General features: G+C 43.9%; 1 protein-coding gene across 7 annotated transcripts; it reads left to right on the top strand.

Moving 5' to 3' along the window:
- Window positions 1–21: 21 nt before the first annotated feature.
- Window positions 22–27,934, top strand: BTBD10 (BTB domain containing 10). 7 transcript variants are annotated; one of them, XM_033061563.2, is made up of 10 exons: window positions 52–217; window positions 737–771; window positions 7,591–7,749; window positions 19,572–19,765; window positions 20,428–20,713; window positions 22,132–22,234; window positions 22,938–23,058; window positions 24,028–24,225; window positions 24,791–24,901; window positions 26,895–27,934. In XM_033061563.2, exons 3-10 carry the CDS (start codon window positions 7,649–7,651, stop codon window positions 27,203–27,205), a joined length of 1,425 nt encoding a protein of 474 aa, XP_032917454.1. In that variant the 5' UTR covers window positions 52–217; window positions 737–771; window positions 7,591–7,648; the 3' UTR covers window positions 27,206–27,934. The 7 variants fall into 7 exon arrangements, with proteins under 7 accessions (XP_032917459.1, XP_032917456.1, XP_032917454.1 ...); XM_033061565.2 differs by lacking the exons at window positions 52–217; window positions 737–771 and adding an exon at window positions 28–44; XM_033061566.2 differs by lacking the exon at window positions 737–771 and having other exon boundaries at window positions 7,625–7,749.
- The last annotated feature ends 22 nt before the right edge of the window (window positions 27,935–27,956 follow it).

The following is a 27,956-nucleotide window of genomic DNA, read 5'->3' as shown; positions in this document are numbered from 1 at the left end:
GCCTGGCGGAGCGGCGGCGGCGGGAGGCGGCCGCGCCGGAGCCGGTGAGTGCGGGCGGCCGGGGGCGGCCGGCGGGCCTTTGGCACCTTTCAGCCCGGCGTCCCGGGGCTCTCGCCGGTCCTGCTGCAGAGCCTTTGGCATCGGGAAGGATCCCTCCGGTGCGAGCCCCGCGCGGCGGCGGGGTCAGGCGGAGCAGGTGGCAGCGGAGCGCGTCCAGGTGGGTTGGGAATGTCTCCCGAGGGGGAGGGTCCGGGAGCCGCCGGTCAGCTCGGTTCGCTCAGCCGCCGAGCCCCGCAGAGCGATCTGCCCGCGCTGCCGCCGTGCCCCGCAGCTCAGTGCCGTGAGCGGGCTGGGCACGGCTACAATTGCTGCTTTTCGCCGTGCGTGTTTGGGGGTAGCACCTGCAGGCGCTCGGAGGCCTGCACAGAGCCAGCGGTGCTGCTCGGGACTGCCTGACAGCCGTCCTGTCATTCCTCAGCACTCATTTACCCGCGCGAGCCATTTCAGCATCTTTATCGTCGTTATTCTACGTAACCGTGTTTTATTTGCAGAAAATATCAGCTGTTTATATCATAAACATGTCGTAGATCTGTCATAGTGCGGTTGCTCGTTGCAGTTGCCTGTCATTAGTTGTTTTCTTTGCGTTCACTTTTGTCTGTAGCTACTGCGTCTGCATCCTTTTCCTCTTTATCTCTGGTCCCATCCAGTGTGTCACTTTAGAACCCTTTTCTTTCAGAATTTGGATCGAGCTCCATCATAGACCTCTCCCAGGTTTGTTGCTGTCTCTTGTCTGGCTTCTTTGTCCAAAGGAGTGTTTAAGCCTTGTGTCTTTTTGTTCTGTGTTGTTGGCTGCCTCTTACAAATTCGAATACATGCTTAAAATCTGGCTTCTCAGTAGCCTTTTGACTATTGATATTGTTCTCCTTACTTCTGTTGGCCTGTATTCTTCACGAATCACCTCTGGTGATTCATTTAAAGAGGACTCAGCTCAGTTGCTGCTTCAGTTTTGTTGATCTTTTCCCTGGAAGATGCTGTCTTTCCCTCCTAGGTTTGCCAGAGAAACTCAGTGTCCCAGAGAAACAACTCAAATTATCAACCTCATGCTGTTCAGAGTCCATAACCTGGTGGACACACTTGTTATCTTTTTTTCCTGAGCTAAAACACGTGTCTCTGCATCATCTGGTGTCAGATACCTGGAATTCCTGTGGCTTGAACACAAGTACAGTCAAAAGGAACTGGATTTTTTTTTCTCCTTTTTTTTCTCCATTGCCCTGTAGTTAAGGAAGACTGTTGCACTGTGTTTGGCAGGTCTGTCACTGTGTCTTGGGACTGAGTTGCAAAACATCAGAGGTTTTACTTTCTTTTCCTGTTAAGATCCAGATTGCCAGAAGCCTTTGAGTGTTACCCTGGGTTTGTACCATTTCTGTCTCCAAAGCTCATTGTGCATCCTGCCTGTGCTTGTCCTTGCCCTCTGTGCAGATGGTGCTGTTTGGGGCTGCTCTGGAAAGTGTTTTCAGCACGTTTGTGTCTTAATGCCAGGGAACCTGGGGGTTCAGAAAGACAACAAGCTAAAGCAGCTTTCATATCCCACACTAAATTCCTTCTTGAAGCCCACTTTTCCTTTTAGGCACAATTGCATTTGAAAGTGGTGAACAGCTGATGTGTGGATGACATTGTGTGTTAAATTAGTAACAGATGTCATCACTGTTGGGTTTTCTGTCACTTTGTTATAAACTGTGTTTTTGCAGCTTGTGTGCTTCAGGCTGGGGCTGCTTTGTCCTGTATTCATACACAAAAATCAGACCCTCATTCTGTGCCAGTTCCTTTCAGCACAGCTTTCCTCTAGCAACACTGCTTAAATCTTGGCCTGGTGCAGTTGCTTATCAGTGAAAGCATGTATCTCTTTTAAATGTGTATGAAAGCTAATTTAGACTTCATTTCAGGTGGGAAAAACAGTGTGTGGAGGGAGAAGTTGCTCTATTTGTGGGGCTTTTGACAGTCGAGCTGGGCAGGTTTCCCACAGTGAGCCCTAATGCAGAGGGGGAGTTGGGAGTCATCTGCCTCTTGCTTTTTAGGCTTCCAGTGTCAAATAACTGTTCAATCATCATGTTCCCTTCAGGAATTACAAAGTTAAAGTTTGCAGGCTGGTCACTGGATATCTGTTATTTATGCTGCTGTAGATAGGAGTACCATCAGCTTCCTGTGACTGCACAGGTTTTTCTTTCCCCCTTTTTTTTTTTCTTCTCTCTTGCTCATTAAGAGGAACTTCAATCCTGACCTGCTATGTTAATGTTGAGCCTGTATTGCAAAGGATGTCTCTGAGCTGTGCTTTAATCAGTGTCAGTTTGATAATATTTCAGTGATGATCATTTATAAAGCTATTTTGTGTGGCTGAATTGTGACTGATGTCTGCACTAGTTTGCAAGAAACTCACTTGACAGGTATGGATTTCCATGGTATGTGGTGTTTGCATTATGAGCATGTGTCCTTTGAACTGCATTTCTTAATTAGGATGTAATGTCACCATGCTTGAATTCCCAGTGAATCTGACTTGGAAGTTCCTTTTTGTTGTTGCTGCTTTCGTGCTTTGATGACTAGAGGCAGTGAACAGCAGACTGTCACCCCTTACAGAAAGTTTAAATATTTAATCTGAGTCTTGGAGCTTTTTTTGTCACAACTGATGCCAGGTTTTGTCCTTGCTGGCGACTTGTATGTTGGAGCTTCCTGATTGTCCTGGTTTACCTTTCCAGTGCTGAGGGAACAGGTTAGAGCAGAGGAACTTCTGAAACCTGTCCTGCTTTTGGAAATGCTTCTGCCCAATGCTCAGAGCTGAACAGATGCCTGAAATATTACATTAGTTATTTGAATGTTGTCCTCACTACTGACAGCAGGAGCCATCAGATCTTTGTTCCACCTGATGAACTGGTGGCCAGAAGACATCTTGGCCCTCTGCCCCAAAATTGCAGGGTACTGTAATCATCTTTTTTAGTAAGACTCCAGATTTTTGCAGCCTACAGGTATTCTCAGCAATTACAGTGTGACTGACTGGCTGGAAATGCATTGATGTTGGTTTTGATTAGCTTTACTTCTTTCCTGAAAGATTTCCAGAGAGCATTTTCTACCCCCCTGCTGGCCTGCAGTGCCTTGAAAAATGCAAGTCCTGCATTTCACAGAAGTGCATATCCACTTCTGTCCAGCACCTGATGTTGTCTGTGTCTTGCTTGATCTGCTCAGCAACCTTTGTGCATTTTGTTTTGTCATAGCACAGTGTGAATGTGCTTTAATTCTTATTTAAAATAATCTGTTCAACATTTATCACAAATTGGTGTATGATACATCCTTTCATGAGCTCTTTAAGTAGTGCTGTAAGCACATTAATGACTATTTTGCAATATCTGGGCTGACTCTACCACATTGACTTTTAACTTCTCAAACCCACTGTGTCTTTACAATTCCCTTGGATTTCAGTAGCCTACAACTTCCATAAATTGGTGATGGTTCTGGCTTCAAGTTGATGTTAGCAAATCTGAAGTGTTCTAGCTGTCTGTGCTGAAAGCTTTGAAAATTAAAGTCTGCTTCCTGATTTCATATTATTCCCGGTGATGACTCTCTGGAGTATTTGCTTTCTGCAGAAGGGTATGAAATCATTCTTTACACCTGGAGAATTGCTAATTAGCTCATTAGAATGTCAACCACTTTGGCCAATAGGCCAGTGTTGTGTGATCTGCTGAGGGTATTTGGATTTGATTCTTTGTTTCACGTGCTCCCAGTGCCTTTTCACCTTCACCAGCATTTCAGATGTGGTTCCTTGTTTTCGTGGAAGGCTTAGAATAGGATTTGGGGCCGGGTACTTTTGCAGGGATTTTTTTTTTTGGTTGGTTTTGTTTTTTGTCTTGTACACAAGGTCAGACTGTTCTTCAAAACGTGCTTTGTTTACTGTCTGCAGAGTGAATCCATGCAAAAAAACCCAAAAAACAAACCACAGCTGAAAAGTTCTTTTCTGCTGCGGGAAAAAGTGGCTTTGCAGAAATGTTTAAAAATTAATCAGGATGACTGCTTAGTTACTTCAGAGTTAATACAGCATTTCTAATTGAAAAAAAAACTGTTTTCAACAGAGCAAAACAAAGGAGTTCCTTATTTATAGTCTTAAAAATTTGTTAAAACTTACAACAAAATTGAGAAGTACATTTGTTTATAATCTGCACAAAAGTGCTATCAGCAGTGGTCAAGGAGAAAAAATTGGCTGTGTTACAACAAATTGTTTTTTAGAGAAGTGTTAATTGTTGAGATGCTGTGGAGTGGAGGATGGAGGGAGGACTGTCCATAGTGTGACATGCTTGGAACTGAACAAGAAGTTTCACAAGATTAGCTTTGGACACTTGGGATTGTTTCCTTTCTTTTCCTAGCTGTGCCCTGGTTGTGAGTTGGGTGCCAGCCTGGCACTTCATCAATGGCACTGCTGGGGTTCCCTGGGAGGAGGGAATGCTGTTCTTCATGGGAAGCAGTTCCATTTGTTTGTTTCTGTCCTTCCATGACCTCTGTTGTCTGTAAGGATTTGAGTGTGGAGCTGCAGAGCAAAGCTCATGGAGGAGCTGATCCTACTCTGAACAGGCATTTTCCTTGGAGTGCATGTGGACCTGCATCTTCCTGCTGAGTTTTCATTATAAAAAAGATGGGGAGAAAGCAGAGGGTGGGAGACAATTTAAGGAAGTGGCTTTAAATCGGCCTTTCAGCTGCAGTTCTCATAAAACCAGCTGCTTTTTGCACATCTTTAGAGTACAGAAGCTAAATTCAAGTACAGTGGTTTCACGATTATAAGCCGCACCATTTTGACTAAAATTTTGGTCCGAACCCAAAGTGCAGCTTATAATCTGGTGCGGCTTATATATGGACAAAGAAGGAAAAGTTGCTGTTTTAGTTTGGAGGACAGGTGTCTGCTGAGAAAGGCAGGAGCTTCTCTTCGAAATGGAGAATGTAAACCCCCTCCCTTCAAATTATTATAATTTTGAAATCAAGGGGCTCTCAGACAAAGATATGGGAATTAGGAATAACAGTTCTTTTCTAGGGAAATTAAAATAGAAATACAGAACTACAAAGAAACAAACTGCAAACCCTGACAAAGTCAGAGTACAACCTGACACCCCGTCAGGCAGGGTGTTGGTAGCAGTCCCATTAAATGGTGGCTGCATCCTCCTGCAGTGACAGATGTGATTCAGTTGGAGCAGTGCTCCTGTACAAGGTGCAGTTTCCCTCTGGAGGTCCAGTGGTGATGTGGAGAAATCCGGTTTTCCTCTGGAGTTCAGTGGAGAAAGGGGCTCCCTTAGTGTCCCAAAACCTCTGTTTTTATCTTGGTAAGAAATGTTGGGCTCTTCCCCCTGGCTGGAGCAACTTCCAATGGGATGCAGTAATTTTATCAGTCCCACAGTGGGACTCAATGGCCATGAGCAGAAAATGACTGGCTGGAGGAAGGATGGGTTGTGAAAAGATAAAGAACAATGCCCTGCCTGGTTTCAATGGATGGCCCATTAGCAGAATATCTCCCATGGAAATAAGGATCACTGCCCCCACCCTCAACAGATGGTGACAGAACAGATACCTTTTATCACACTCTGTATTGTAACGTGCGGCTTATAATCGTGAAATTACTGTAATGGCCTCTGCAAAGAACCAGAGCTGGATGCTGGGTGCCTCTTTCCTGAGGCACCTGCTTTGGTGTGTACCTCAGAGGGTGAGGTGTCTCTAAAGCTCTTAGACAGCTTTAAAGGGAAGAGAGGCTTTGTGGAGAGAAGCAGAAGCTTGTAGAGAAAACAAGTGGTGCTCCATGAGCCCTGAGGTGCTGTGGGAGCTGGCTGATGGCACCGTGGGGCTGCAGTGTCCCTGGGACATTGCTCCTCTGCCTCTGCGTTGCACACGCTGCTGTTGCAGTGAGGAGCCAGGCTCGCCGTGTGCCTGCCTGGAGACACTCAATCTCATGGACAGTTTGTTTCCACTCAGAATACAGTGTCTTTATTCTTGTGCTTTTGTGTTGCACCTCAGCTGGGAACCAGTGCTGCTGGCTTTAGAAACCAGCCTTCCTCCCCCTTGTCTCCTTAATAATGCTTTTTCTGTTCTGACACAGGTTGTAGGTTTCTCCCTGTTCCTCCTAATACGTGTGTGTAGGTTTCACAACCTTCTGTGTAATATCCTCACACACTGACTGTGCTTTGCTAACCTGACTTTCCAGGTAATACACAATGAACTGCTTATCAGGGCTTTTTTCTTTTATATTTTTTTTTTTCATGAGAAAGTTGAGTATTTCCTGTCATTTTAAATGAAATGCTTTTTCCTTTTCCTGACTCTGTATGGACACCTGACCATAGAAGTCTTCCAATCAAGGTGCATTTAATTATAGAAACTGTAACAGGAAAAAGACCCAACCCTGTGGTGGAGACTGTATACTTTGTATTAAACCTGTTTGTTGGGTAAAACTGAGTGTGAAGGCAAAACTTGGATGCAACCAACATTTTTAAAAAGCTTGTTCTCTTCTTCCCTGTAATAAAAACTTTTGGGTCTAAATTTAGCTAGGAGAATCTAAATTTGCCAGGAGAGCTATTCCATTTTCCATGACTTAAAGGACAGTTTATTTGAGAAGTCTCAATTGCTTTGGGACTCACTTCCACATAGGATAAGTTTGATTGAATGTAATACAAAATCTGCAAATCTATTAAGGGTGAGGCAGAGAGACAATGTTTCTACAACGTGGAGCTTAAAATTGTACAGAAACTTCACAGACTTGCCATTACTTGGAAGGTTTATCTATTTATTCAGTTATCTATTTATTCAGTTTTTTCCTAGATGTTGTATTGTGATCAGCTGCTCACTTGTGGCTGCTTTATCATTTTTGTAACCAGGTTGTTCTGAATTATCCAGCTCAGTTGCCACGAGTGTCACTTGCAGGTTGAAGAGTAGTCTTTGGAGATTGGCTGTCTCTGCTGACAGTCACAGGGTGCTTTGGTCTGTGGGAGAATTCTAAAGGGAGCTGAACATAACATCACACCCCACTTAAGGAAGGGTAGTTATTGTATCTATTTTTATTACCTGTTTGTGACTTTTCTGCAAAAGTCAGTGGAACTGGACCCTATCAAGTGTTTCTAAGGATTGCTGTTGATTCCATTTTGGAGTGAGGACTCAGCTCTAAGTGTTAATTCTGTTTTCTTCTTGGTCAGCCATTCAAATTGTAAAGCTGTTGGTCTCTGTTCTCCATGTGGGATCCTCCTTTGAATTAACTTTATACATCATGATGTGCTTGTCTTGTGTTTTATAACCAGTGACTTTTCTGTTTGGACACAATGAATTTAATTGTTGTGAAATTGAACTTGCCTGCCAGCATTTATAGAACTATATTTCTTGTAACATAATACTCTTTTTAGTGCAGGTATCAGCAAAATGTGTGAAATATTGTCATGCAATGTCTGCTTCAGTGTATCCTAATTTTCTGTAATCTGCATTTAAAAAATCAAAACCTAACAACACTAAATTCTGCATGTCTTGACTTTTTTTTTCCTCCCTGTGTGGCATTACCTAAAGGTAAACACTGCTCTCTTAATGTAGGTTGTGAGTGCTGCATGTGTGCTTTTCAGAGCAGTAGTGTGAGGAAGCTGGCAGTGGAATGGCAGGACGGCCTCATCCTTATGACAGTAACTCCAGTGATCCAGAGAATTGGGATCGGAAATTGCATAATAGACCTCGTAAACTTTGTAAACATTCAAGGTAGGTGCTGTGTCCCATCTATTGCATCTCAAAAACACTGAAAATCCATCCTAAAGGCTACTGTATCTGGTTGTGGCAAGTCCTGTCATAAACGTTGTAATTCTTCTTACCAGGAATGCTTCTTAATCATTTTAAAAGGTGTTTTCTGACCTGATTTGTCAACTTCCCTAATCTATGCTTAGATTTGTTTTGCCATGGGTTGCATTTTAGTCCTTTAAAAAAACCCAACAAAACAGAACCAAAAAACCCCCCAAACCCTAAATGCCTTGTGTACTTATCAAAACACCTGTTGATTGATTAAATATGATTTTTTTGGGGGTGCTTGCTAGGAGTTACATCCCTAAAATATGTGCAGCCTGTCCATGGTGAGAACTAATAGTTGCTTGCATGCCAGTATCACTCTTTGTGGCACTTCCTTTGTTAAGCTGTGTGTCATATCTTGCTTTTGCTTGCATCCCTCACAGTAAGAATGTTTTTTTGAAATGCTTCTTGATTTGACAAAATGATGTCATAAATTAGTGTTTTTCTAGTGTACAGTGTTCAAAAATGAACTAAGCAAAGCAGTTAGTCACCTTGCAAACGTATAAGAAGAAACATACTGCTGGAAAGATATTTAAGCATCCAAATAAGTGTGTATCTTTCAAGTACTTTGCCCTTTTAGAAGTGCTAAATATAACTGAAACATCTCTGTTAACGAGCTAAAATTGTTAGTTATTCAAGCTTTCCTACTGGCAAGATGATGGGAAAAGAGCTAAGGAGCATATTCAGTACCAGCAACTCATTTGACATTTCAGTTGTATAGATGCAGATAAACTGGACTGAAGGGCTGTCCAAAGTACTCTGTAGGCAATTAATACTGCGGGTTATTTTCCTGCCATTAATTCTTCAGCGATTGTGAGAAATCCAAGAGGGCAGGACAAAAGAATGCAGAAGTAATTCAAAGGCTCACGGGGAGACCCGTGTAATGAGAGGGCTGTGCTGTGAGTGATGGGGTGGTTAAGGGAGCCCCGAGGAGGGTGGCTGGTGCTGCTCAGGGGAGGTTTGTGGGGTGTGGCTCTGTCCAGCTGCTGTTGTTATTCGGGTGCTGCTGGCTGCGGGGGTTTTTGGGGTTTCAGTGTGGCACAGCCTGGGCAGTGAGCAGTGAGGGTAGGCTGGGCTTTGTGAGGCTGAGCTTTGTGAGGCTGGGCAGTGCTTTAACCCCCCCATGGTTCCCTGCTGAGCCCAGTCCAGGCACTGCAGTTATAAATCTCCCATCACCGGGGATCAGGAATGAAACTTAAAACTGGTCCGGGACAGAGGAGCCTTGATGGGGCTGTTAGGAGCTCGTTAGCACCTGCAGTCTGCGGGCACTGCAGATACCCGTGTGACCAGCTGAGCTTTAACAGCAGGACAGGGGCCTGGTTTGTCACCTGCCAAGGACAAAGCAGGGAGAGAGGGGAGCACAAGTCTCCAGCATCATCATGTGGTCTAAAGGGCTCTTGGGTGGGCAGAGGAGTTACTGCAAGTCTGGTGTCAGCAGTGCAGAATTGCCTCTAATGAACATCCTCCCTGAAGCTGCTGAGTATCTTCTGGGACAGGGAAAACCCAAAGGATGAAGAATGGCTTCTTGGTCAGTCTCAGAAATTCTGGTGATGGGCAGCAGGCAGGTTGAAATGAAGTGTGGTAGCTGGAAGAAGCTGCAGCTGGAACAGGACACATGTCTGGCCATGTGTGGTCTGGGATGGATTATCTATTTTGGGGAAATGTTTCGATAAAAAGCTGTGCAGCTTTCTGCAAAGATTATTTGATGCAGAGTTGCATGAGTTAACTCAAGGACGTCCATGGCCCGTTGTTTTCAGAAAAGCTGCTGTTGATCATTTCATGCAATCTGGATTCAAGGGTCACACATCACAAGGTAGGAAATCTATGCCTCAAAGATAATTGCAGCTATTGGACATGTTTCTGGCAAAACACAATTTGTTTCCAGTGCTGAACAGCATTTTTATGGAAACTTAACATGTATGCTAGGCATATAGTACTGAAGCTAACATCTGATCATTTTAATTTTTTCCCCAAATAAAGTGTTTTTGGAAATCTTTGAGAATGAGAATCTAAATAATACTTTGTTGTAATAGAATAAGGGATAAATAAGGATAAATATTTTGTTACATTATTCCTTTGAGATACTTGATTACTTCAGAAAATCTAATTATTGGAAAATGGTGTACTTTGTTCAAAAGCCTGAACAAAATAATTGTATTTTGTGTGGCTGAATACAGACATATTACTATAGTTTCTGACTCCTTCAGACAAGTGAAAGTCTATGTGAAAAATACAGCATGAGGGGGAAAATGCATTTAGAAGCATAAGTTGTAATAATATAACCAGAACTGTTATGTTAAAAGGTTTGAGTACTCCAGTCTTGTTTGTCTTACTCAAAATATGAGTATATTATCTTGATGATACCTTGTTATCATCAAGAGGCAAATACTTCTGGTTTGGAAAACATAATGGTGAAATAAGAGCTTTGTAATAAATAATCTCAACAAGGGAGTAATATAGGAGATAGATGCTTTGCTTGTCTTCTTGGTGCTTTGGAGTGCTTAATCCTCCAGCCTTAACATTCTTAAAATAGCTTAGATAATTTTCTTGACTCATAGAAACCATAATCTAGGGCTGTGTGTAGAGCTTGTGTGGCAGCAAGGAAAGCCTCAGGTCTGTTTGGGGCTGAGGACATGGGACAGAACTGTCCAAAGGGGAATGGATTGAATCTTTGTACAGGTCAGCATTATACCCTGTCATTTCTAGTTTGGTGAGTGTCCAGTTTTAGAAACCTGCCACACTGTACTGTTGTTTTCTCTCCTCCTGTTTTGTGTTCTGAGATGGGCAGTGGAATGGAAAACTCAGAAGGGAGAGATGTGGAAAATAAGGACTAAAAATATAATGCATATGATCCCTGGTATGAATCTGCAGAGCCTGTCAGGATGAATTTGTATGGTGTTGAAGATGACTAAATAATCATACTAACAGTCTTGTTTGTCTAAGCTATTAGAGGAAATTCTTCCAGATGCTTTTTATTTAAGTACCTGAATAACATGGAAGAAAATGTTCAGGAACCATATGTTGAATTAACAGTGGTGAAGGTTGAAATAAATAGTCTCTGAATTAATATTTTCATCATTAGGTGTTGCTGTCCTGTACTTATTATTCAAGTCTTCATCAGTTATTTATTTCCCACATGTCATTTCTCTATGCTTTTTCTACAGTTGTGGTAAAAAAACCTTTGACTTAAGTTTGCCTCTTCCTTAAGATTTGTCCTGGATTTAATTTTCTGAATTTGCTTCTGTTTTAGTCCCTCTTGGCAGTTTCTTATTTGTTCATTCTGTTTAGGTAATAATACATCCAAAGTCTTGCTTGCACTACTGCATTTATGAACAAAATGTGACTCTGCTTTGATTCTCTTGCCATGACTCTTGGATCTTTGAAAATCTTCAATTGCTTTTTAAATCTTGTCCATAGATGAGAAGTAGTTGTGCAGATGCTAAATGCTGGGATTTTAACCCCCCCAGTATTACCTTTGCTGGCTGGGAGAACGCATTCATGGGTTGTGAATGGAAGTGCCACATGTCTCAGCATCCCCAGAAGAGTCCCTTTCTCATCTATGCAAGGATATCAGAATGTGTAATGTGTTTTCCACTGTGGGACAGGTTTTATTTCTCTTCCTGTGATTTCTGCAGTTGAACATTTTGCAGCATGGGGCAGGCCTGCACAAGGTATGGCATGAAAATAATGAGGCCTGGTTTGCCATGGGCTCAGGTCATACTGTGCATCACCTGCTTTCAGTTCACTGCAAACATGCCTGCTCCTAATTGCAGCCTGGCACTGGCAGATGAAAATCTCCTCATCTGGGCTTTGTAGGCTCCAGGATAGAAAGCCCTCAGGAGAAACAGAGGTAGAATCCCGAAAAATGGGCTGCACTCAGTGATGACTTTCAGAAACATCAATCTGTTGATCTTTTGTAAGGTACCCAACATCTAGTGAGTGATCTTAGAATTCTGGGCACTGGGGGTTTAATTTCCTTTGACATCCTTCATGTCTGCAATGACAGCTTAGTGGCACTGTTGAGAAGGGAAACTTAGCAACTTCCAGGGCAAAAGCACGCCCTAAAGCCTCCTGAACAACTTCAGCATCCAAATTGCCTTTCCCAAATGTTATCAGATGGTACTTGTGGTGGACTTTGGCACATTTAATTAGGACACAAAACACTTCAGAGGTGACTGTGCTCAGAACTAGAATTTTTTATGGACAACTTTTCATTGTTTGTACCTCTAATCTCTGAGAATGTAAACTATAATAGCTACATAGAGTTTGTGTTTGGTTCCAGCTCTTTTGAATTTGAACTTCTGAAACTGTTTTTTAATAGAGATCCTTTCCAGTTCCAGGATAATATTACTCTGAGTTTCTTAGTTGGATTTTTATTTAACATCCATGTTGAAAATGGAGCAGATATTGGTATATAAATAAAGGCAACCAGCGTTTTTTATGAGGGTCTTGTGTTTGGATAGCTTAGCAGAAGTCATAAGGTGTGAATGTGTTTCCTCCTAAAGGTTAAGTCCTTGCTGCTTTAAGAAATCCCTTCGGCAAGTGAACACTCCACTCATGAGATCCTTTCCTGAAATGGAACTGCATTACTGAGGAGTAACATTACTCATGGTTGAGAGAACCCACTGAAGACCAGAATTATGTGAATATTAAAGGATTTTGAGGGTGGAAAGTGTTGACAGAGTTTCTGCTTTGAGCTGATGGAAGATCCTGTGGCAGCCCCCAAATGAAACAGTGAGAATTCTTTCTGAGGGCTCCCTCACATGGAGCCCCAAGTCAAGTGTGGCTTCTGGACTGTCTGTAAGGTTTTGATGGGTGCATATCCTGTCCTGAGCAGTGCTTTTGTGGGATTTGGGAGCCAATCTATCCATGGCATGTAGGAATAAAGAATAAACCACATCCTAATTCTGCTGTGGAGGAGAGACCACATGCAGGGGACTGGGATGCTTTCTCTTGCTGCTGGGGGACTGTTCCATTAGAGGCAAAAAATGCCTGAAAGAGGTTTTTCCAGCATGCTTTTCATGCAGCTTATTATAGCAGTGTCTTCCTTGAAGGGAAGAAAAGGCTCACAAGGCTGATGGTTATTCTTCCCCTGGGTCATGGGGAGGGTGCTCTTGTGAACCATCACAGTCCCTAAAACCAGGAGAAAAGTCACTAGTTTGGGTAATCGAAATTGTATGAGCAGAAATCTTCCTTCCATGTGTCAAGAGCTGGCTCTTGAGCCTGGAATGCTGTTGTTCTCCTGCCTTTCTGATCACAAGTCTCTTGTTTTTCATACTGACTTCCCTCTTTATCACAGCAGTCATTTGCTGAACAATCCTCTTGTTTCTTCAGCTTGCATCATGTTTTAACTTCCACCCTACGACATCTTGATTGTTATTTATTGTACGACTTACTTTTAAGCTATTCCTCCAGTGTACTGTGACTCCTTAGAACTGCCTGCAAACATTCTAAAAAGAATCATTTAAAGAAAGCTGTCTCATAGTGCCTAGTTATCCTCCCACCAAAAAATCTTTAGAAAATTTTACTGACTCATAAATTAATTGAATTTGCTTTGTTGCTGTTTGTGCTTGGTGGGCTAGCCTCCATGACCTATTGATGTGAAAATGCACAATGATTTCTGACCGGTAAATATACTGATTAATGTAATTATCTACTACTGATGTTTAGGTTATTCCAAAGAATAGTCCATTTTCCCTTGCTTAAACTTGTTGGGAAAAGGGGTGCTTGTAGTTAAAAAATAGAGGTTGTGCTGCCTCGTACTCTTATGAACTCAGTGTCAGGTGAATTCATTTTAAGTATTAATCCGGGCAGACTTTACGGGAACAAACGGCCGTGCCCTGGAAGTGGCGTGGATTTGCGTGTTGGGGTTGATCCCTGCTCGGGAGAGCCGTGCTGGGGGGAGAAGTGTGGGAGCGTTTCTCGGGGTGTGTGTGTGCCGGGGGGAGAAGTGCGGGAGCGTTTCCGGGGGTGTGCGTGTGCCGGGGCTGTGCGGGAGCGTTTCCCGGGGTGTGCGTGTGCCTGGGCTGGGGAAGTGCGGGAGCGTTTCCCGGGGTGTGCGTGTGCTGGGGGGAGAAGTGCGGGAGCGTTTCCCGGGGTGTGCGTGTGCTGGGGGGAGAAGTGCGGGAGCATTTCCCGGGGTGTGCGTGTGCCTGGGCTGGGGAAGTGCGGGAGCGTTTCCCGGGGTGTGCGTGTGCTGGGGGGAGAAGTGCGGGAGCATTTCCCGGGCTGTGCGTGTGCCGGAGCTGTGCGGGAGCATTTCCCGGGCTGTGCGTGTGCCGGGGCTGGGGAAGCTGCGGGAGCATTTCCCGGCCGGGACCGGAATAGCTGCGGCAGCCGGGGCTGGCCCTGCCCTGCCGTGCCGTGCCGTGCTGTGCCGTGCCGTGCCGTGCTGTGCCGTGCCGTGCCGTGCCCAATGGCTGCGGGCCCGCGGCAGTGCGGGGTCACACGTCACGGCTGAGCGCAGAAACCCCAACCACTTCTCATCCAGCGCGCATCCTGCCGGGGAAGGGGATGGAGGGAAAAGTGAGGCTCGCTGAGCTGCTGAGGAAGCGATGGAAATATCAAATATGCTGAACTTAACGAGTGATGCCAAAGGATGCTGATCTGGCTTTCAAAGCTGCCTTTTTGGAAGGAACAGAATTCCTTTGTGCTCTGATTCCGAAATTGTTCCCGTGCTTCTGTGTTTCCTCCCTGATAGACACGAGAGGAAGGTGAGTGTTTGTTAACAGGAATAATGTGTGGGCATGATTCAGGAGAAGAATGAGGAAAAGGCAGAGTGGTGTCCTTTGTGTGCACAGGTCAATTGAAATGTCTGCTGACAAAGAGCAGGCTGAGGGGGAGGAAGAGGGGCAGAAGCGCTGTCGTTGTGTAAGTCCTGGCAGGATGAGCAGAAGGGATTTCTCCTAAAGCCTCGGAGCATGGCAGCTGGAACTTAGTGCACAGATAAGGCTCCACAGCCTGACTCTACAAGTGTTGATCATGGGAATTGCCCTAGCAAAGGGTGCATCTGAGTTTACATGTTAAGGAGAGTTAATACAAGTTTTAGAAGATAGGGGGGGAAAAAAGGGTTAAAAATCTTGGTTAATTTTCCGCTGCTGTGTCCTTTTCATTTATTGAAGGTTTCAGGGTGGGTTTGGGAGCAGTAAGTATGTTGGTTAAGCACCATAATTCTGTGTAGACAAGAACTGGTTTTATAAAACAAGTATATTTGTTGGCAGTATTCACTAGGATGCACATGGAGTTTTAATGTTGGAATACTTGCTAATTGTTTTGGCAGTAGGATTAATTCGGTCTAATGACTTCTTGTAATAATTAGTAATATATTCAAAGCAATCTGTTGTTATGTATAAAGACAAACTGAAGCTCTCCTTCCACAGATGACTCCAAAGCATCATTAAATTGAAGAGCATTTACATTTTTTAAAAACAGCTCTTCCCTTAACTACAAAAATAGGAAGCATTACCAGTATGACAAGTTGCCATTTTGATGGTACTTTTTTTCCCTCCTTCACATAATATTAAGTGGATTTGCTTAAATAAAACCTTGAGCTTATTTGGTTTTCTTCGTGAGGCAGCTGCTTTGAAAGAAAATGCTTCATTCCCGTACAAAGACAGAGCTTCCTTGATCCCTGAGGAGGAAGACAATTTCTGTGACTGACCTAAAGCTCTTGAATGGATGAAGTGCACATGTTCCAGTGTTCCTTTGGAGCCAGGGAAGAATGAGTATTGAATTTGTGAATATTGCCAAAATACATGAATATTCATGAGGTTGTTTGATTTGTTTTGGTTTGAGTTTATCTGGAGGAGGGGGGGGTTTGTTTCTTTTTTCCCCTGTAGGAAAGTAATTGGTAAAGCAAGATGTTCTTCCCTTTCATAAACTTTTGGGTGCTCCTGTTTGCCTGTTGGTAGGAAATGCCAATTTGTCTTGCCTGCCTCACTGGGGCCAGGTTTGTGCTTAATCCCTCATGTTGGTGTGTGCAGTGCAGGCTTTGTGCAATCCCTGCAGTGGGACCTCCTGGCCCCTCTGGCTTTGTTAGAGGGGGGAAAACAGGATGTGACCAAGTCTTTCTATCAAATAAATCAAAATTACTTGGTAGTTCTGATGACTTCCTTCTTCTTTGAATACTTGCAACTTCTTCTAAAGCCTCTTTACAGGAAAATAAAAGTCACAGATCTTCTTTTATATGTACTGGCCACAAATGAGTTCCTTTTTCAGAGTAGCAATAGAGCAGCTCAGGGACACAGCTTTGCTAGTCAGGTATCACAGGGTAAAACCAATGCCTGTCTCTTCTGACAGGCTAAGCTCCACCTCTGTGTTTGCTCTTTGTTCAGATTTAAAGCCATGTTGGTGTTCTTGTTCATTGTGGATCAAAGTTGTATTGAAGGGGCAGCATTTATGTGCTCATGCTGTTGAACACATGGAATTTTGAGTTTGTCAGGTCCATATCCAACAGCTCAAAGAACTAGTTCTTGTGAACTGTGACTCAACAGTGATGAGATTTAAGATTGACATTTTAGATGACTCTTAGTAAGATGAATGAAGATTCATGATTCAGCCAGTGCTTTCTCAAGCCAAATTGCTTGAATTCTCAAAAATCTTGCAATTTTGGCTTGTATCTTGTGGCTCATAGATGATGCATCAGTCTCACAGTTAGCATTAAATCTGTACATTAAAGGAAGAAAGTGCAACATAGGAGCAAGCAAGTGCTGTGGCCAGCTGCAATTTGAAGAGCCCTTTGAAATTATTTACTAACGTCTGTTTCAGAAGCAGTTGATTTACTATTCAAGGATGGTGTCCTCCTCCAGCTGGCAGCCTCTGCCTCTCCAGTGTGGTGTGCTGAGCTGAATTGATGGCCCAGGCTCTTGCAGCAGGATAGATCATCCCTGAGCACTGCCCCTCTCCTCCAGGCTGGCTGGCTGCTGGCACCAAAGCAGAAGTAGCCCCAGTTGCCAGCTGGGGAGGTCCAGCTGTGCCTGCCATGGCTGTTCCTTGGGGCACGGCTCAGGAGGAAGCGTGCTGCCAGCTGAGTCAGTGTGGCTTCCTGTAGCACCTGTTCTTATCAGCTCCTGCAAAGAGATTATTCACCAGGGCTTGCCCTGCTTCACTGGGAACTCTGAATCACTGCTTGGAGCCTAATGTGGCTTTAGATGCTTCTCTGGATTAAGAATCACATTTTAATTGCCTTCTCTGTTAAAGGGGAATTCACGTTTGCTCTGCCAAAACGTGTGATAAGCCTGCATCCCATTACAGTGCTTCAGTTTCATTTTCTAGTGTGTTTCCCTTATTTAAAGCAAATAGAGCTCTTTAGTGCCTGAGAAACAGTGAGTCATGCATTTTGATACTATAAAGTGTGACACCTGCACAACTCTGTTTTCTCACAGCATGGTTGGAAATGTTATCAGGTCTAGGATCAAAGCTGTGCTTCAACACAGGCCTGATCACATGAGGCTTTATTGGGATTTAGAGAGGTGTTTTGTCACAGACTGCTATGTAGGTGTTTGAGTATTCCACACATACACACCCCCTTTTGAGGCACCCTTGATTATACCATAGCATGCAAATATAAATGCACAGATGAGATACAGAGCTGCTTTAAAAAAAAAAAATCCCAATTTTTTGGAAGTTTAGCTGTAGTAGTAATGAATATTGTCATACTTAAACTGGGGCTAGACTTTGGTCCCGAATTCGAGACTGTAATCCATGTTTCTAATAATTTATGGTGTATTTTGTATTTATTAAAATGGCTACATTATGTATGTATGTATCTGTCTCAAAGGAAAGGTACAAAGGTTTTTCCTAAATCATTGTTGTTTTGTTTGGGTTTATTTGGAGGTTTGCAGATCTCACTCTTGCAAACTTTGCACATTTCATTTTAAAAACAAAGAATTCACCTTTCTCTAATAGAGAGGTAAAACAAGCAAGGAGACGTCAGCCATGCTGTAATGTTATAAATCTTAATTCCTTCAGAACTGCATTGGAAGTCCTCAGGAAATTTCCTTTTAATGGAAGTGCTTGGATCATTATTCTTGGACTGTAAATCAGAGTGTTTTCAGCCAGGAGCAAGGCTTGCAGTTTTTCTCCCTTGTTCAATAGACCTTTGGCTGACTCCACATCCCAAAGATGCGTTACTTGCTGCAGCACATTTGAAGCTTGGCAGGAGACAGAATTGCAGTAGATTCCCTCTGCACCAAACTCGTGCTTTATGGACAGGAGATCCTGCCCTCATTCAGGCAGGGTGGGGAGAAGCTCTGTGCCTTAGGGAGAGACACATTTCTGCCTCTTCGCCTGTGCTGAGCACTCATCTGTCACAGCCTCTGTGTTCTCAGTTAAGCTCCTCTTCCCATCAATCACTGAAACTTGAAACTGCAACATCTCATGCTAATGGAAAGCCTTGATTTTTTTGTTTTGTTTTGTTGTTTTTTTTTTTTTTTGTCCCTACTTCTAAGCAACCTAAAAAGAGGGCACTAAACCTGCTTGTCCAGTGATTGCTTTGGTATTTGTTGTGCTTGTCTCAGCGCTGCCATCATTGTTACCTCTCTGTGTTCTACAGCATCCCTGCAGTCATGGTTTCAGGTCTCTTGGTAGGAGTTATAGGATCTGCAGGCTGCCAGCAAGTGGGGCATTGAGGTTCCTCTGGGAAATCATGGCTCTGCTTTGTCTGTCAGACCTTGCTGCTGTGCAGGTGTCTGTTTGGGTTATCCACTACCTGAGGCTTTGAGAATTTCTTCAGTTAAACCCATAAATCAGGACTTTTGTCTCACACTTGAAAGGTAAACAGCAAATGAACTGCTGTAGGAATTCCAGTGGGGTGCAGGGACACAGACGTGTCTGTGCTGTTCCAACATAAATTTGTCTCTTTTAAAGAGTATAAAGAGAAGATGCAAGGATTTTTGGTGAATTCAACAATAGCTGTTGCTGATTGATTTTTAATTTTTAGATAGTTTCTGAGAGTTGTGGATCTCAAAAGTGACTGGTTTTGTTTGCTGGTTTAATAATTGCAAAATGTAATTGATATGTTTAAGTAATGTAACTTAATTGCAGTCTAAAGCATCTTAAACTTTTACATTACATTTGCTGATTTGGAACAAATATCCTGCTTGTTACTGACAGTCTGGTAGGTCGTGGCTTTGATAGTATAGTTCATACTTGCTGCCTGGGTTGTGGTGGCTTAATATTGTGCTTTTTAAGAATAAGTGAAAATTCCAAACAGAATGTGCAGAAACGAGCTCTGGGCTGGTGTGTCGTGATGGATCCCCTCATTTATGACTGACTGCCTTTGCAAAGGGCAAGTTGCAGGAGAGGTGTAAAGTCAGCCTGTGGTCTGAGAAGGTTTTACCAACACAGGTTGTCTTGGAGAAAAAAGTGACCCCTAACTTCTTATTTTATTCTGTGATTAGAATGTGTAATTTAACAGTAAGAATCAAAATAAAATGCTCATTTGTATTTGACCTACCCGTTCTGGAAGTGATTTGTGTGAATGCATCTTCACAGGCAGGCTCAGCTGATCAGGTGCTGTCTCTGTAAGTCACACAGCAGCTGACAGGTAATTCCTGCTGTCTAATTAATGTTCCAAGTAATTAATTGTTAGTAAATACAAACATGAGTACAACAAAGCAAATGGAGCTGGATAATCCTAATCTTGGAAACATGTCTGTGGACTGTGAATGCCTTGAAAATGTAGATGTGTAATGTCTCTGAAATTTTGAAATGCTGAACATGTCACTTGTTTGTGTTTTCAGCACCTCATCCCGTGTTGCTAAAGGAATAGACTACACCAAAATGAGCCTCCATGGTGCAAGTGGTGGACACGAGAGATCAAGGGACAGGCGCAGATCCAGTGACAGATCTCGTGACTCGTCCCACGAAAGAGCAGAATCTCAGCTCACTCCATGCATCAGGAATGTCACCTCACCAACAAGGCAGTATCACTCTGGTGTGTGCTGATCTCTGCATTTCAGGATTAAAAGTGTCTAAATTTGAGTACCCTTTTGTTAAAGGAATACAATAAAGTGTTACTCTTTGGTGGCACAACATACAGATTTCTTACATGTGCCCTGGGCTGGAAATACCCTTCCTGGATAGGCTTTAACTTCTTTTTCAGTCTACAGTGTCTATTCCTACATGATGCTCTTATTTAGTTCAAATCACAAGCACAATCTAATTTTTCAAAGATAATTGAGTGAATACTTCCCCTTTACTGTGTAGGGGCTAGGTATTTGGAAATAGAGGAAATAAGGATTTTTTTTTTAAGTGATAAAATATGTTTTGTTTCTTTGAGCTGTAGCACCAACTGTGATGCAATAGCATCTGTGTTATGTTGAGTTCCTTTCTAAGTACTAGAGTAGTAAATTTTCTTTGTAAAGACTTTTGAGGAAGGTGAGGTGGATTTGATGTCTAGGTGATGCAGGCTTCAGAATCTCATAAATGGGCAGTTATTTTTGTGGGTTTCTTTAACCAGAATAGATTTAACCAAAATAATTTGTGCTTCTCAAATTGATCTGTTTTGTGCCTGGAAAAACACAAACTGTATAAAACTCACATAAATCTCTAATATAATTTCCTGTTTTTTCTCCTTCTGTGTCGTCGCTGCTGAAGATCGCGAGAAGGATCACAGTTCATCCCGGCCCAGCAGCCCCCGGCCCCAGAAGACATCCCCCAATGGTTCAGTTGTCAGCATGGGCACCAGCAGCAGGAACAGCAGCCAGTCCAGCTCGGATGGCAGCTGCAAGGCTGCTGGAGAAATGGTGTTTGTGTATGAAAACGGCAAAGAGGGAGCTCGCAACGTCAGAACTTCCGAGCGAGTAACGCTCATCGTGGACAACACCAGATTTGTTGTAGATCCCTCCATCTTCACTGCACAGCCTAACACCATGTTGGGCAGGTTTGTGTCTTTTTTGGGGTTTTTTTTTTTCCTTAGTCCCCAGCTGTTATAGAGAGTCATAAATCTGTTTTGAGTATTTAAACTGTTTGGACTTCTGTGTTCAGTCTGCCTCATTCTTCCTAGTTTTTAAAGCTAGGAGCTTCATAAAACAAAGTGGCATAGTGAGTGTAGACAGTCTCTTTCAAACAGCAGGAGGAAAACCTTGAAGGAATTTATTCTGCTTTATGGGCCTACCCTGACAATGTTCAAGCTCAGCCCATTTATCTTCTGAAATGTCAAATAATCAGTATAACAGCCCTGAGCCACTCAGCAGAGAGGCTGAATGCTCTAAATGATCAACGCTTGAATGCAATCCTGCAATATGTGTGTAATGGTTTTTGTAGAAACTATAATGAGCAACATATTTAACATGTTTGGTGGGAAAAGATTCAGTACTTGACTTGCTCAAATTCTGGTTGGTTTTGCCTTGTCTAAATGCAGAGGGCACCACTTAAAATTTTGCATCAAGGAAGAGGAGAAAGGCTTGTCTGTGTCACTTTTGATGCAGCTTTTTCATTACAGAAGAGCTATTTCTCAGCACATAAGGATATAATCATATTTAAAATACACCTATATAAATCTCTGTGCCACAGCACAGGTAATAAATGTGATTAAGCAATTTCTACTATGTTTAAATCACTGCAGTGTGGGATAAATAGTGCCTTGGATCCCTGTTTGTGAAAAGTTGGGTGAGTCACAGAGAAGGCAAGAAATGCTTCTCTGTCTAAACTGTCAAGGAAATAAATGGAAGTAGGAATCAGTAAAATTAAATAATTGATTTAAAACACCTGTGTATCATACAATCCGTGCATACATGTGAATATCCAGACAGACTGGAAGCATATCAGCTAAAATAAAGCAATGAAATAGTTTCCTTTTCCATGCCCAGCCTCAGAGTAAGTGGTGCTGCCTAATGCCATGGATTTTTCGGTGCATGTGTGATGCTGAGTTATTCTCCCTTTGGGATTGGTTCAAGGAACAAGCTTATTTTATCTTGTGCTAATTGAAAAGTCGGTTAATAGAGGTACGGAAATACTGCTCTAACACACAGGTTATTTATAAACCCACTTTCCCTCAATGTCAGTCTGCAGGACACTGAGCAGGAACAGCTTGGGAGGTAAAAGTAACTATAATAAGAATGTATCATTTGCCTTAAGCCTGTATCCTGTGACACTGCCTTTTTCTAAATATTATTTCTGGAAGAGTGGTCAGAAAAGACACGTCACATCGTGAAGTGAAAAACATAATCCCAGCTGAACAGAGTGCACTGCTTTTCCCTTGCAGTTTCTGTACAATTTCTTGCATTTTATTTTTCCTATTTGCAAACAAGAAAACCATAGCAAGGAATTCTAACCCAGGTTCCTTTCATTCTTGAGCAGGATGTTTGGATCAGGCAGAGAACACAACTTTACACGACCCAATGAGAAAGGAGAGTATGAAGTTGCTGAAGGAATTGGCTCCACCGTGTTTCGTGCTATTCTGGTGAGTTTTTAGGGGTAAATACTGTTAGGGCAAGCACTAGTAAGAAGTAAAACTTCTTTGTTTAACCCAGCTTGCACATCTAGATTCTGTGGATGACATAGATATTGCTCAGTAGAGGGGGAAAACGCTTGGTATGAATCCCCTTTTCCTAGACATGAACATGTGCCAGTCAGGGAGAGAGAAAGTACACGTGAAGGGAACCAAAAATGACTGCTGCCAGCAATCAGTTCATCTTTCCCTATGCATTTAGTTCACCAAATTCAGGTATATCCCACCCTTCTAGAGCTGAAATTAGGTGAAACAGATTACTGGAAGTGAACTTGCCACAGCTAACAGGTGTAAAGCAAACTTCAATCTGAGATGGAAATGGCCCCTTATTTAAAAAAATAGAGCTGCTGGACTGCTTTGTCAGCAGCATTGAAAGAACTGGAAGCTCTTGGAAGAGCTCAGTGAAATACAGGTAAAAGTCAGCAATATTATCAGTATTAATAATTGTCACTTAAATTAGAATTTTAACCAGAACACTGCTCTGAATGCAGCTCTGAAAATGGATACATTTGAGCTTGGGAAGATTCACAAAGTTTAACAGTTCTTAGATTTTGGGGGCTTTCTTTGAGGAGAAGGTATCATGAATGAAATGGTGAAATGTTTATTTCTGTTGGTGGATGGTTGTGCACTGTGTTTTTCTTGGTGCATCCTGCAGGATTACTACAAGACTGGGGTGATCCGCTGTCCTGATGGGATATCTATTCCTGAGCTCAGAGAAGCATGTGACTATCTCTGTATCTCCTTTGAGTACAGTACTATAAAATGCAGAGATCTGAGTAAGTACAGAGTTAAAATAACTTGAATTATACAAATAGTCTTAAGTGCATGTGTGTTAAGTCTAAATCATGTCCTTTATTGAGATAAAGAAGATGGCTGGCACTACATGAATAAAATCCATCCCTTTTTATCTCTTATGTAATAAAGCCCTAAAACCAATGGATTTATATTCTTTGAAAAATAGTGTCTGATATTTCAGCGTCTGATTACGTGCTGTGGTCACCCTGTGGAATACTGAACTCTGTGATTGCAGTACAGATACAGTAACATTCAGTGGTACCTTTTGTTGCAGATAATTTTTTCAGCACCTTGCCTAGGAGAATGAGGCTGCCTCCCTGCTGGCAGTGGCACAGCTTTGCTGGTGGAGTGCTGCTCCAGAGTTCCCAGCTCCTTCACCCCGAGCCTTGGCCTGTGCCTCTGGCTGCTGTGCTCTGTGTGTGTGTGCAGGGCAGGGCCAGCCCATGGCATTCCTGCTGGGAATGCTGTGCAGGACCCCAGTGCCTTCCCCAGCAGGGCCACCCACCCCGCCACACACCCCGCCACACACCCCAGCTCTCTGTCCTTACAGGGATTTAGCAGCTCCTGCCCTGAGGGCTTTGAGAAGCTTTGGGTTTAAGCTGCTGCTTATGAAACGTGGGTTGTGTGCTCTGCTCTCCCAGCAACTGGCTTCAATGATGTTTCTTTTAGGAAAACCGAGAGCAGCCTTGCACAATTGCCAAATGTTTAGCAGCAGTAAAACATAAAGGAGGTCTCAAAGTCACTCCTGTCTGCCCAACACCCTGTTAATATTTGCAGGGCAGGCTGGTAAATATTCAAACAAGGTCTGAACTTACATAAACTCATGGACTAAGTGTCTTTACACCTGTCTGCAATAATACTACAAGACAGACAGATCTACTCTTTCTTATTGCTGCCTTCATCTCTTTACCAAGCTCTCAAATGTGCCTGTGCTTAAAATTTTCTTCTAGGTGCTCTCATGCATGAGTTGTCAAATGATGGTGCTCGCAAGCAATTTGAGTTTTACCTGGAAGAAATGATTCTGCCATTAATGGTAGCCAGTGCCCAAAGTGGGGAGAGGGAGTGCCACATCGTTGTGCTGACAGATGATGATGTTGTTGACTGGGATGAAGAGTATCCCCCCCAAATGGGAGAGGAGTATTCACAAAGTAAGTTTATCCTCATTGCTCCCATCGAGCCACACTGTGGTAGAGGTGGCATGAATGTGCTGCTTGGAAATAAACCTCTTACTTTGGGTAGTTCTGCTTAGTATTTTGTTTCACAGACGCATATGTTGCTTGTTATGTTCAAATGTAATTAAAAAGAGAAGCTAATTTTTATTATTGAGGTATTGTCAGCCAGTGAGGGGGAAGAAAATTCAGAAAGAGCTTGAGGAGAGAAATGGGTAGGAGTCATATTAGCTGTGGGAGAACAACTAGAGGTTTTTTGAGGGGGAAAAAAACAAGTGTTACTATTTTTGCAGTATTACAGTTAGATGGATGATGAGTTTAAGCACCTGTAAATGGACTGTACTTCCCTGCAAGATGTGCACCCAAGCCATTCCCCAGTATCTTCAGCTGTTATTCTCTAGAGGTCTTGAGTTTCTCCTCACCTTCTGAAATAAAAATATTGGAGTAAAGCAAAACAGTGGAAAAGATAAACTTTTGTGTTTTAAGGCTTAGAAGGTTAATATTTGAATGCAGGGGTTTTTTTCTAATTAAAATGTGTTTTTAGTTATTTACAGCACAAAGTTGTACAGATTCTTCAAATACATTGAAAATCGAGATGTGGCCAAATCGGTTCTGAAGGAAAGGGGGCTCAAGAAGATCAGGCTGGGCATCGAAGGTAAGGGAAGCAGGGCTTGTACTCTGCCTCTTTGGCCTTCAGGCTCTGCTTTATAGTTCTCTCTGTGGCTGGAAAAGCCAGGGGTTGGTGCTGTCTTTCCTGCTGAGGCTGGGTGACAGAATGGCCAGAGGGGGAATGGTTGGCACCAGCAAGCAACAGGCCCAGCTGGAAAACCTGACTATGGACTAGTGTCCACGTTGTGCCTGGCTGCTGGGCTCTGTGCAGACAGCTTAGGTGCTTCCTACTGCCTTCATGACTTGCATCTCATGCCCTTTGCCTTCTAGTTTCCACACAAAATCTCTGTGCTTTGTTTGAAGTAACAGTGCATTTGTACAGCTTTGGATATTGTGTTCTTGGCCTGGTATCCTTTCCAGGGTGTGAAATGAAAAATGTCCTGTTAAGTGTCAGGCAAACATTTTCTTTCACGTAGTACAAAACTATCCAGTGGATCAGTGAGGTGCAAAGAAATACTGATCTGAAATCAACATCATGTCAGTAAGGAGGCTGCTCTGTAAAATCTCACTGAGTAATCTGATTTTTATGGTGAATGTAAGAACTGGGTTTCTTTGCATTATATTTTCCTTCTGATTGTTGACCCAGATATTTTAGAACCCAGCCTTTATAATTAGCAGGATTTCTATCATTCACTCACCAAGTTGTCATAGTTACAGTTGTAATTTGCCAAGAAAAAGCAAATGCTTGTAACTTGTGAGCTCTAAAATAACTGATTTCAGCTGAACAAGGTGGGAGCCTTTTAGCTAAACGAGAACTAACCCTGCCTTTAATGCAGGCTAATAACAGATTATTTCTGATGGCACTTCTTGGTTTGACAAGGAGCAGCTGTGGTGCCAAACTGAGGTGTTGGTGTCCTTAATAATGTGTAAAATGGACATTATGGATAGAGCAGGGGGGAGAGGTGACTCAACACAGCAAAACCATCTGCACTGGCAGGGCCAGTGGGTGCTGTGCTGTGCACAGGCACTGCTGGTGGGGCTGTGCTGTGTACAGGCACTGCTGATGGGGCTGTGCTATGTACAGGCAGTGCTGATGGGGCTGTGCTGTGTACAGGCGGTGCTGATGGGGCTGTGCTGTGTACAGGCGGTGCTGATGGGGCTGTGCTCTGTACAGGCGGTGCTGATGGGGCTGTGCTGTGTACAGGCACTGCTGATGGGGCTGTGCTGTGTACAGTCAGTGCTGGTGGGGCTGTGCTGTGTACAGGGACTGCTGATGGGGCTGTGCTGTGTACAGGCGGTGCTGATGGGGCTGTGCTGTGTACAGGCACTGCTGATGGCGCTGTGCTCTGTACAGTCGGTGCTGATGGGGCTGTGCTCTGTACAGTCGGTGCTGATGGGGCTGTGCTGTGTACAGGCGGTGCTGGTGGGGCTGTGCTGTGTACAGGCGGTGCTGATGGGGCTGTGCTGTGTACAGGCACTGCTGATGGCGCTGTGCTCTGTACAGTCAGTGCTGATGGGGCTGTGCTCTGTACAGTCGGTGCTGATGGGGCTGTGCTGTGTACAGGCGGTGCTGATGGCGCTGTGCTCTGTACAGTCAGTGCTGATGGGGCTGTGCTCTGTACAGTCGGTGCTGATGGGGCTGTGCTGTGTACAGGCGGTGCTGATGGCGCTGTGCTCCGTACAGGCACTGCTGATGGGGCTGTGCTGTGTACAGGCGGTGCTGATGGGGCTGTGCTGTGTACAGGCGGTGCTGATGGGGCTGTGCTGTGTACAGTCGGTGCTGATGGGGCTGTGCTCTGTACAGGCGGTGCTGATGGGCTGTGCTGTGTACAGGCGGTGCTGATGGGCTGTGCTGTGTACAGGCACTGCTGGTGGGGCTGTGCTCCGTACAGGCGGTGCTGTGCTCCGTACAGGCGGTGCTGGTGGGGCTGTGCTGTGTACAATCAGTGCTGGTGGGGCTGTGCTCTGTACAGGCGGTGCTGGTGGGGCTGTGCTGTGTACAGGCGGTGCTGATGGCGCTGTGCTCCTGCCTTTGCCAGGTTACCCCACGTACAAGGAGAAGGTGAAGAAGCGGCCGGGCGGGCGGCCCGAGGTCATTTACAATTACGTGCAGCGCCCGTTCATCCGCATGTCGTGGGAGAAGGAGGAAGGCAAGAGCCGGCACGTCGACTTCCAGTGCGTGAAGAGCAAGTCCATCACCAACCTGGCGGCGGCAGCAGCCGACATCCCGCAGGACCAGCTGGTGGTGCTGCACCCCACGCCGCAGGTGGACGAGCTGGACATCCTGCCCATGCACCCGGCCCCCGGCAGCAGCGAGCCGGAGGCCGAGGGTCAGAACCCCCCGCTCTGATCGCGCCGCCCCACACAAGCATGCTCCCTCAGTGACTGCTCCCAGCTCATGCCACTCTGCAATGCCAGTTTCTCCATTGTGTCCCGGTGTTTAGGATGTTGCAGCAGGGGCCTGGCACGGCCCCGCGGTGCCTGGGTGCTCTGGGAGGAGCGCGGCTCCGGCGCTGGGCTCGGTGACGTTCGTGTCTGTGTTTACCGTAGGTGTGTGACGTTGGTGACTCTGAGCTGGCCTGGCCCCGCTCCACGGCCCTGGAAGCTGAGTGGGAATTGATAGTAGCACTTTACAAATGGTTGAGAAGTGGAATTTGAAGCCATTTTTTATAAATGTATTGCACAATACTAACAAAGTGCTTCTATCAAAGGTGTTAACTGTACATAGTTTTGCTCTGAATAGATTGACCCTTTTAAAGTTATTGTATATGGTTGAGCACAAAACTACTTACTCTTGGGTTTTTGGATTGAGGACGTGATTCAATGACCCATGTAACATCTTGTTCAAGTTCTTTAGTGAATTTTTTCACTTGTTTGCAGCGTGAGCCATGTTCAGAAATTGTGAACAACGGACAGGGGCTTTATCCTAAATTTTGCCTTACCTTAAGCTGTTCACAAATATTTATTTAATACATTTTTCATAAGTGTCATGAAATAGGAAAATGCAAATGGTTCATTCTTCATTTATTAATGATTGTAAACAAGTTTTTTCATGCAAATAAAGTTTCCATTATTTTAATGGGCTTGAATTATCTGTGAGT

Source organism: Catharus ustulatus, chromosome 6 (genome assembly GCF_009819885.2).
Source record: "Catharus ustulatus isolate bCatUst1 chromosome 6, bCatUst1.pri.v2, whole genome shotgun sequence".
NCBI lineage: Eukaryota > Metazoa > Chordata > Aves > Passeriformes > Turdidae > Catharus > Catharus ustulatus.
Note: the sequence above shows the minus strand (reverse complement) of the source record. Positions and strands in the feature narration are given on the sequence as shown.

Excerpts from the sequence above, each read along its gene's own strand:
- BTBD10 (XM_033061561.2), top strand. The coding sequence starts at position 14,419 with ATGCCAAAGGATGCTGATCTGGCTTTCAAAGCTGCCTTTTTGGAAGGA. Across the intron at positions 20,714-22,131 it reads CCTAACACCATGTTGGGCAG|GATGTTTGGATCAGGCAGAG; the intron begins GTTTGTGTCTTT and ends ATTCTTGAGCAG. Across the intron at positions 23,059-24,027 it reads TATAAAATGCAGAGATCTGA|GTGCTCTCATGCATGAGTTG; the intron begins GTAAGTACAGAG and ends ATTTTCTTCTAG.